We start from the raw sequence: 10302 nt of genomic DNA on the forward strand, positions 1-10302 counted from the left end.
AACTGCGACGAATTTGTTTTTTTTCTTCTTTTTTTTTTTGCAAGGAAGCTCGATTAAGTGGTAACGACGTTTTTCATTTATTCTCAGGAACATGTTTTTCGCAACATTCATACGCAAACGGACATGGTATGCAAAAGTCAGTCGAGCTCATACATTCATCGGCCTATTAAATTCGAATGTTCACCTTCGTTTGATTTTATATTGCGACTAGAAAAGTTGATAATATAAATAGTTAAGTTGATCGTTTCTTGTCGTGAACTTGCTTACAATCGCTTCTTTTCCAACAAGTCCACAGAGTTTGTAGAGTGAACCACGTTCCCTGGAACATAGACGTGATTGTTACAAGTACGTGTTAATCCGGCTATCGACCTGCCAATGACAAACTGAGCCGTGACAAAGTGTTTGTATTTATTTTCAGGAGATAGAAATATATGTATATAATAATTCGAAATTATTTTCATGCATTCATATTTATATAGATAATCGCAGATTAGTTTTGCATTTCCTATTATCTACATACATAGATTATTTGTAAAACAGTATAAACGTGTACGAAAATTTATATTTCTCAGTATTAAGAGCCAAAAGTAAGTAACTAGTTGCAAAACATTATACGTAGGCACTTATATTTAGTAGCTAATTATCCTTAAGTTAGTAGCTCTGTACGATGTTGGCTGAAACACTTATTCATACTTCAATGGGATGTAACAGACATTAAAACACATACCACTGCTATGGGTTACATCCAGATGGCTGTTGTCTAGTTGAGCGACAGATTGCTTTGAAGTAGCTTTCTTTTCCGTCTAAAAAGACGAATGCCATGCAAAAGACATTGAAAGAAAAAAAAACAGACACGAATAATAGTACAGTTAGTTACAAAGTATACAATTTAAAAAAAAAAATGTAATTTCAAAGCACAAAACGCATACCTCAAAGTACCGATGCCACAGAACACAGCCATAGACGCAAAGAACTGAGACTAGAGATTGGCATAGTAGCCATAGGAGAATGTTTAATGCTTGAGTATGTTCAAATAATGCAGCACCATGTTTTATACACAGCAATGCTTCCGTAACCATGATCGCACCATAGACCCAGCACTGAGTGCCTACTCTACTACATGTCGGATCTGTTACATACATGTAGTATTGTCTACAATAATGTTAAAATCGTTATTTAAACAGTTTATATATTTAACCCAGATTTAGTTCATCTTGTTATAACTAGACTGCGGATATTCGTGAAAATTTATATTTTTCTAACAGAACAGAATGGGCTCTACACGGCAATGTGTATTTTACTTTTCAAACGGAATATCAAATATCAGTAGTCTAGTTATAACTTTTCCCTACCTAACAGAGGGTGCAACAATCACTCCGACTAGTACCAATCTGGCCACAACAAATGGATGAGAGGGTGGAAATTCATACACGTGTTTCAAGAAAAACGTATTCAACTCTGAAACCTGCCAGAATATAACCAACTGGCAGAGAGCAACAAATCTCATATACGTACAAGTTGGATCCAACCATCTAACAGCAGTCCAACTACCGGGAGTAAATTGTAGCATTGCTCTCTTTAATTTTCCAGTGGTGCTCTCGATGTCCAGGATGCTTACCCATTTGTACTCCCTCATTTCCAGTAGGGAGCAAATTTTCAATCCGACCCAAATACCCAAACCGTTACAGACAAGTACATCAAGTATAAAAGCATCCCACCAGCATTCCACAAAATTAGGTAGCAAATGAGCGAATGCTATCTCTGTCACCTCCCACATAATGCTAATCGCCCAAAGAATACCGAGGTGACGAATTAAAATTGCTTTAAAAGTCCAGCCCAAGAAATGGGCCACCGCGAATATGTCCAAATGGTTCCATATTTTCTCTAACGTTATCTCAGAACAATTCACGCCGTATTCTTTGTCCATGTCGATATGAAACGACGCCAGGCCCGGATCTATCCAGACAAAAATCTTTCTGACCGTTTGGTAATCTTGGAACAGTAAAAACAACAGACCCATTAGGTACAGTACGCTACAGCCGAACACCAGCCTCCATACAACCGGATGCGGCCTAGTGAACGGCCCGTTGGGGAACGTGAGTACGGATATAATGAGGAAGAAGAATATAATGCAAAGTATTCCGGTCCAAATGTTCTCCTCGACATCGGTGGTGTTCCTGTGTGAAATTAACTGCCGTTTACAATCAGATACATTCCATAGAACGACTAGAGGATACTGCTCTCGATAATTACCTAGTGAATGCGAAATATATTACAGCACCGATCGAAATTAAAAGTAACGAAATGCTGTGTGGCTTGTAAAACAGCTCGATCGAGATATCGTCGACCTGCCTCTCATTGATATTCGGGAAACTGTCCGTCCCGTGTCGCAATTTGTGCCCTTCAATGTTGTCCGCGCTACCACGGCAATTCGCGACCTTATTTTCGTCACACTTGACAAGTCTCTCGGAGAGGCTGTCATCCATGGGCTCCTCGTTGCTTGTCATCCCGGCGAAACGAATTATCCGCTCTAAATCCGTGTCCTAATCATCTCACGCGTTTTACCCCTCACGTTCTCTCTCCCTTTCGCCTCTACGCACGCTATTTTACCAATCACTCGGCCGCGCACGAACCACCGACGAGGGAGCAGCCAGGTTAGGAAAGCATACTACGATAATCAGTTTACTTCCGCTTGCGCGAGTACAGTTCGACGGAGAAAAAAAGAAAGGGGAGCGGAGAGAATTCGGCCAATCGCCTCGTCCACGTATCAGCTGATTCGAGACGAGAGTGTTCTCCTTTGCGAGCGTGCCTTTACACGTGTGAAGGGGAACAGCTGTACGCAGGTGTCACGACTGCCTCCTGCTCGCTAGGAATTAGGTTGTGTTTCCGTATGTTTTTTTTTTACCCACTTTGTTAGAAACATTTACACACATTTCCACGAGAATTTCGCGTACCACTGAGGAGCCATGGCGGATTACTTGGACGCGGAAGCGGAGGAAAGCGAGGTAAGTACGGTGAACCCGTTTCGAGGGTGGAAATAGTAGGATGCAAGCGGAACTTCGCATAACCTAACGTCTCACGTTTCAGGAGGAGGAAGAACTTGATGTTAACGAGAGGAAGAAGCTTAAACGATTGAAAGCTATGGAAGAGAGCGACGACGAGGACGAAGACGATGGTACGAGAGTAGAATGGAAGCGTTTAGTTATTGCTCTTTCGATGCTCCCTATTTTTAGACTTGTAGTTTGTCGATGGTTTTAGAGGGTATTGCTTTAGATTGCCTCGCTGGAGATTCGTGCAATGTTGTAAATCAATACGCTCTAAACATACCTTTACAATCGATTAGTAAAACCTTGACCCACCTTTGTAATGTAACTACGAGCAGATCAGTGTTATTCGAGGACGTTATCTAGCGCATATTTTATATTTTCGCTACTTAGAGGATGAAGGAGAAGTTCCTGGGTTTATCGATGATAACCCGATTGACAATGACGATAACGATGGCGAAGACAGTGATGGATCTGATGATTCCAGAAAACGCAAAAAAAGCGACGATGAAGATTTCGATGATCGGTTAGAGGATGAAGATTATGATTTATTGGAAGAGAATTTAGGAGTAAAAGTTGAAAGGGTATATAGAGCTTTGTAGAATAAAGTATCCGAGATTTATTCATCCGTTTTCTAAACATCTTTTAACTTAATGTTCCTTAGAAACGGCGTTTTAAGCGTTTACGTAGAATGCAAGATGAAGAATCGGAAGGAGAAGAGGAAAAGGAAGCAGACGATGAGAGAGATGCTATTGCTAACGAGCTGTTCCAAGGCTCTGGGGAAGTAGGTGTTTAAGTTAAACTTTATGCGATTCGATAGGACATTTGCTAGGTCTATCTTTTTATAGGAAGACGAAGAGAGAAGTGAAATCAGTCATAGAGGTGAAACTGAAGCATTTGACGAAGACGAAAGCGAAGACGAAGACGATTTCATTGTGGATGGAGACGGATTACCTATAACTGGAAAGAGAAAGAAGAAGAAACATATATTTTCTGACGCGTAAGAATATAAAAATAAAGCGTTAAGTTTACTTATTACACGGCGCAACATAACGTAACTTATACGTCACCGTTACAGTGCCTTGCAAGAAGCTCAAGATATTTTTGGTATCGACTTTGACTATGACGAGTTTGGGAAGTACGGAGAAGACGAGTTCGAAGAAGAAGAAGAAGAGGACGAAGAAGACGAGTATCTTCACGACGAGGTAGAAGATCGTCCACGAAGATCTAAAAAGCATTTCAAGAAAAGGAGTACAAAGAAAAGCATTTTTGAAATATACGAACCTAGTGAACTTATACGCGGCCATTTTACTGATATCGACAACGAGGTAGGTGTTAGAAAACGGGCTTATCTGATTTTCTAGGAGCATTTAAATTATCGTATTGTAACTTGTCGCAGATTCGTACTACAGACATTCCTGAACGCATGCAACTTCGTACTGTTCCCATTACACCAACGGCAGAAGGCTCTGACGAATTAGACTTGGAGGCAGAGTGGATATACAAACAGGCATTCTGTCAGCCGACAATTTCGATACAGGATGCCCACTTGAACGAAGAAGCCAAAGAAAGAGCTAAAAAGGGCCCGCAAACGGTCGGGAAAATAAAGAAAGCTTTAGATTTTATGCGCAACCAAAACTTCGAGGTGCCGTTCATATCGTTTTATAGAAAGGAATACGTGTTACCGGAATTGAACATCAACGATTTATGGAAAATTTATAAATTCGACGCGAAGTGGTCCCACCTTAAACAAAGAAAGGAGAATTTATTAAAATTGTTCGAAAGAATGAGAAACTTTCAATTGGACGAAATAATGAAAAATCCTGACGCACCGTTACCAGATAACGTACGAGTCATTAAAGACGACGACATCGAACGACTTAGAAATGCCCAGACTTTCGAAGAACTGAACGACATTTATCGGCATTTCATGTTGCATTATAGCCAGGATGTAACAGCCATGCAGGAAAATTTGCGTAAAAAAGAGAAAGAAATGCGAAAGAAAGCTAACTTGGAGAAGAGGAAACAGCAAATTGCGGAAGCTGAAGAAAATGGAAGGGACCCGCCGGAAGATATTGGTGACGCGGAGGACGAGGAAGAGGAAGTAGACGAAACATTAAAGCAGCCAGTCAGAAAAGGCCCTTATTACATTTGCAAGAGGGCTGGTTTGGACGGACTGGCTAAAAAATTTGGCCTCTCTCCAGAACATTTTGCTGAAAATCTTCGAGATAACTATCAACGTCACGAAGTGGATCAAGACCCTACAGAACCTTCAGTGGTGGCAAATGACTTTTGCTCAGCTGTTTTTAATACAAGCGACGAAGTGCTTAAAGCCGCGCAATTGATGGTCGCGATACAATTAGCGCACGAACCTTTAGTACGTAAATGTGTTAGAGAAATGTACATGGAGAGGGCCAAGATAAGCGTGACACCGACTAAAAAGGGAATGAAAGAGATAGACGAAGGTCACGTTATTTACGGATTGAAGTATATCAAAGATAAGCCTGTACGAGATCTTGTAGGGGATCAATTTTTGAAATTAATTATAGCGGAAGAAGACAAATTAATTACGCTTTCCTTCAGCGACACGATCGAAGGGAATACTACTAACAATTACATCGATGAAGCGAAGCAATTATACTATAGAGATGAATTTAGCAAAAGTGTGCAGGATTGGAATGGATTGAGGACTGGTAGCGTTGAAATAGCTTTAGGCCGTATTATCATACCGCAACTGAAGAAAGAATTACGGTCTAATCTTTTGATGGAGGCAAAGGAGTGCGTAATGAAGGCTTGTTGCCGTAAAATGTATAACTGGATTAAAATCGCACCGTACACGTGCGAGTTTCCTAAGGAGAACGACGAGGACTGGAATACCAGTAAAGGAATCCGCGTGATGGGTTTAGCCTACGTACCCGATCCATCCCAAGCCGCTTTTACTTGTATAATTTCTCCTGACGGCGAGTGCACCGATTACCTCAGATTGCCGCATTTATTGAAACGTAAGAACAGTTTCAGAGAGAACGAGAAGATGATGAAAGAAGCTGATCTGTTGGCGATCAACAATTTTATCGCGACAAAAAAGCCGCACGTAATCGTGATCAGCGGTGAATCCAGAGAAGCGTTGATGATAGCTGCGGACATAAAGGAATGTATATCGACCCTTGCGAAGGAGGAACAATTCCCTACGATCCAAGTGGAGATATGCGACAACGAACTTGCTAAAGTCTACGCGAACAGCAACAGAGGTGTAGCAGAATTTCGAGACTATCCAGATTTATTGCGACAAGCTATATCGTTAGCGAGAAGGATACAAGACCCCTTGCTGGAGTTCTCTCAGTTGTGCACCATAGACGAGGAATTTCTGTGCCTTAAGTATCATCCGCTGCAGGATCAACTCTCCAAGGAGGATCTTATAGAGAATTTAAACTTAGAATTTATAAATCGTATAAACGAAGTGGGGGTAGATTTAAATAGAGCGGTGGAGCAGCCTTACACGGCGAACTTAGTACAATTCGTCTGCGGTCTGGGTCCTAGGAAGGGGCAGGCGTTGATCAAAATTCTGAAGCAGACTAACCAGAGACTAGAGAATAGAACGCAGCTTATAACAGCCTGTCATATGGGACCTAAGGTGTTCGTTAACTGCGCTGGTTTTATAAAGATAGACACAAATAGTTTAGGGGACAGTACAGAGGCGTACGTGGAAGTGCTGGATGGTTCACGCGTACATCCAGAGACGTACGAATGGGCCAGAAAGATGGCTGTCGACGCTTTAGAATACGACGACGAAGATGCGAATCCAGCTGGCGCTCTGGAGGAGATCCTTGAATCACCGGAAAGACTGAAAGATTTAGATTTAGACGCGTTCGCGGAGGAGCTAGAGAGGCAGGGTTTTGGAAACAAGTGCATTACTCTTTACGATATAAGAGCTGAACTAAACTGTCGATACAAAGATCTTCGTATACCTTATCAGTCTCCAAACTCGGAGAAGCTGTTCGATATTCTGACAAAGGAGACCCCGGAGACATTCTACGTTGGTAAACTAGTATTGGCGACAGTCATTGGAATAAGTCATAGGAAACCGCAAGGAGATCAATTGGATCAGGCGAACCCTGTTCGAAACGATGAGACTGGATTGTGGCAGTGTCCGTTTTGCTTGAAAAATGATTTCCCAGAACTGTCCGAGGTGTGGAACCACTTCGACGCTGGCGCCTGTCCAGGGAAAGCAACAGGAGTTCGTTTAAGACTGGACAATGGAGTGTCCGGCTATGTACACGTTAAAAATCTGTCTGACAAACACGTTGCTAATCCAGAAGAGAGAGTACGCGCTGGCCAAGTGATTCATTGTCGTATAATAAAGATCGAGGTGGAACGATTCAGCGTGGAATGTACAAGCAAAACGAGCGATCTTCTCGACAAAAATCATGAATGGCGGTAAGCGAATCGCAAGTTAAAGTATTGCGAGATCGAATGAGAAATGCATGAAGTTCACGAGGAGTATAAAACGTTCGCTTTCGGAAGTGTAGCATTCATAAGAACAAGTCTTGTAGCTGAATGCATTTTTCTTACTTTTCTTATGCCTAGCAGAGTTGTGTTTGCAATAACATCTTGCACGTTTTATTTCTAGGCCACAGCGGGACGTTTATTATGACACGGAGGCCGAGGAAAAAGATATGAAAACAGAAGAGGAGACTAAGAAAATGCAGCAGCGGCAAACTTATGTGAAACGTGTTATAATTCACCCTAGCTTCCATAACGTAAGTTTTGCCGAGGCTGAGAAATTGATGCAGACCGTGAAACAAGGAGAGGCAATAATACGGCCGAGCAGTAAAGGATCCGACCATTTAACAGTCACGTGGAAAGTTACGGATAATATTTATCAGCACATCGATATAAGAGAGGAAGGCAAAGAAAATACGTTCTCCCTGGGTCGTAGTTTGTGGATTGGCAACGAGGAATTCGAGGATTTAGATGAAATAATCGCCAGACACATTAATCCAATGTCTGCGTATGTTTCAGAATTGTTAGACTTTAAATATTACAAGATAAACGTGGAAGGTATCAAAGATAAAGCAGAGGAAATTTTGAAGGAACAAAAGAAACAAAATCCTAGTGGGATACCTTATATCGTGTCTGCTGCTAAGGTAAATATGAATCGAAGGTGTTCCATGTTTGCGAAAGATCCTTGGAGATTCAATCTAGAGATCAAGTCTAATTCATATTTTTAGAATTATCCTGGAAAATTTTTGCTCTCGTATTTACCACGAATTCGTTGCCGCCATGAATATGTTTCCATCACACCTGAAGGGTTCCGGTTCAGGGGTCAAATGTTCAGCAGAGTGAATGATCTGTTCCGATGGTTCAAGGAACATTTTAGAGATCCTATACCGGGTCAGTCTACACCTGGTACTCCACACGGGGCTATGACTTCCAGAACACCGTATAATGTTACTCCAGGAGTCAATGGTTAATTTCATTAATTCGAATGTCAAAGCACATTATAATAATTATTGATAAATAAGAATGAATGTTTTTGTTTGTTTCAGGAATGAATTCAGACGCGATACAAAGAGTAGCACAGAGTATGCCACATCATATGCTGCATTCGCTTTCAAAGGTAGCAAACCAAACTCCGCATCACTATCCACCGTATACTCCAGGAGCAGCCAGTGTCAATAATTATGGAATCTATGGAAGTACACCATATACACCTTCTGGTCAAACTCCATTCATGACTCCGTATCACACTCCACACCATTCTCCTCATCAACCGCAAACACCCAATCATTCTCAAGGACCATTTTTGCAACCAATCCCTCCTGCGATGAATCCAAATTCACACAGAACTGCCAGATCACATAAATCGGTCTCTAATACTTCCGACACAACGAACTGGACCAAAGCAGCGGAAGCTTGGGCGCGAGCAAAGCAGTCCACTTCGAAAGAGTTGTAAGTTGCAAGTTCCTGTTTGTAGTTCTTCGATGTTTAAATAACAGATGTCTTCGTTTTAATTCTAGTAACACTACCCCAAGATACGATGAATCTAGAAAACCGCCACGGAATCAAGAGACCCAAAATGAGAGAGCAACTCCACGCAATCGGACTCCGTCTGCTCATACTCCGTCTTACAAATCTCCTAGAGGAACACCATTCTCGAATTCTAGTCCTCGTAGTATGTCTCTAAGCGGGGATGGTACTCCCCTGTACGATGAAAGCTGAGGCGATAATACGTTCTATACGTAGCTAGGACAATTGGTTACCCTTGAACTACTTTGCTCTACTGACAAAAAAAGTGAGGAAAAAAGGTTGAAAGATCGTGTATAATCTTTGTTTCTGTCGATTGGCATAGAGAGTTTCCTATGGGGCATCGGGTATATATTTATTGCAAGTACAAATTATACGTCTCTCCTAGAAATCTTTTTCTAGAGTTTTGTTACGCATTTACAGTCACACGGTTTGCACGAAAGGTATTTAAATTCTACAAACAGGTAAAGAAGCAAAATTATCAGAATTCGTTTAATGTACTTTCTATATTTATTAGTTTAACAGATATATATACGGATTTTTTTACTTTTTATTCTTGGAAATATATTCAGTTTTTTAATGTTTAGAATATTCTACCTCAATGAAATTACACACAAGCAATAACTATACACAGTATGTTTGCTCAATTTATTAAATTACCATCTTATTTTTAATTCACTAATTGTGACATTTGTATGCAGACACTGCCTTAACGAAGAAGTAAGGTAAGATTTATTTATACGAGAATCGATTTGATACTAATGTATTAATATAAACATATGCTATTTCGACATATATTTTACTATGAAGGGAATTAGTGACATTAAATATGTACTAATTAAAAAGTCTGTCTTTTTCAACCATTTATAATGATTTCATTTACAGATACTACAGATGCTTAATTATTTCTGGTAACATTTTACTGCATATATTATCGATTTTTGTAGTCAAATATCATAAAAAAAAGTACGTTTAATATAGTTTATAAAAAAACTAGCCAACCATGTTCTGCGAATATATAGCTTCTATTTAAAAAATTGTTATGATTATAAGAAAGAAAAGGTACGTGAAATATATAATTAACGTGATTCATTAGATAATTTTAATAACAAAAATTAGGGATTAGTTATTAAAAAGTTAGGGAAAGAAAGTTCTACACTTTAAGAACAGATGAGAGGTGAAAGTAGTGACGATATTTAGTTAAAATCTTGAAGAATTTATAGCGTCTTTTCTT

The 10302-nt window shown here is 40.3% G+C and overlaps 2 protein-coding genes across 3 annotated transcripts in view; one reads left to right on the forward strand and one right to left on the reverse strand.

The window, feature by feature from the left end:
* Nucleotides 1-11: 11 nt before the first annotated feature.
* Nucleotides 12-2637, reverse strand: L(3)77cdf (phosphatidylserine synthase 1 homolog l(3)77CDf). 2 transcript variants are annotated; one of them, XM_076907696.1, is made up of 5 exons: nt 2254-2634; nt 1353-2177; nt 930-1152; nt 728-803; nt 12-319 (listed from the first exon to the last, which is right to left on the reverse strand). In XM_076907696.1, the coding sequence occupies exons 1-5, from the start codon at nt 2505-2507 to the stop codon at nt 264-266; spliced, it is 1434 nt and encodes a 477-aa protein (XP_076763811.1). In that variant the 5' UTR covers nt 2508-2634; the 3' UTR covers nt 12-263. The 2 variants fall into 2 exon arrangements, with proteins under 2 accessions (XP_076763811.1, XP_076763812.1); XM_076907697.1 differs by lacking the exon at nt 728-803 and having other exon boundaries at nt 2254-2637.
* Nucleotides 2638-2919: 282 nt separating this feature from the next.
* LOC143431325 (transcription elongation factor SPT6) overlaps nt 2920-10302 on the forward strand; it is a 43184-nt gene continuing 35801 nt past the window's right edge. The window contains exons 1-11 of the mRNA XM_076907959.1: nt 2920-3005; nt 3088-3175; nt 3438-3628; nt 3709-3828; nt 3893-4044; nt 4123-4372; nt 4444-7478; nt 7672-8188; nt 8273-8510; nt 8591-8993; nt 9062-9373. Coding sequence (XP_076764074.1) covers nt 2967-3005; nt 3088-3175; nt 3438-3628; nt 3709-3828; nt 3893-4044; nt 4123-4372; nt 4444-7478; nt 7672-8188; nt 8273-8510; nt 8591-8993; nt 9062-9263 — 5235 coding nt within the window. The 5' untranslated portion in view covers nt 2920-2966 and the 3' untranslated portion in view covers nt 9264-9373. The remainder of the gene's footprint in view (nt 3006-3087; nt 3176-3437; nt 3629-3708; nt 3829-3892; nt 4045-4122; nt 4373-4443; nt 7479-7671; nt 8189-8272; nt 8511-8590; nt 8994-9061; nt 9374-10302) is intronic.

Source organism: Xylocopa sonorina, chromosome 17, assembly GCF_050948175.1.
Source record: "Xylocopa sonorina isolate GNS202 chromosome 17, iyXylSono1_principal, whole genome shotgun sequence".
Taxonomy (NCBI): Eukaryota; Metazoa; Arthropoda; class Insecta; order Hymenoptera; family Apidae; genus Xylocopa; species Xylocopa sonorina.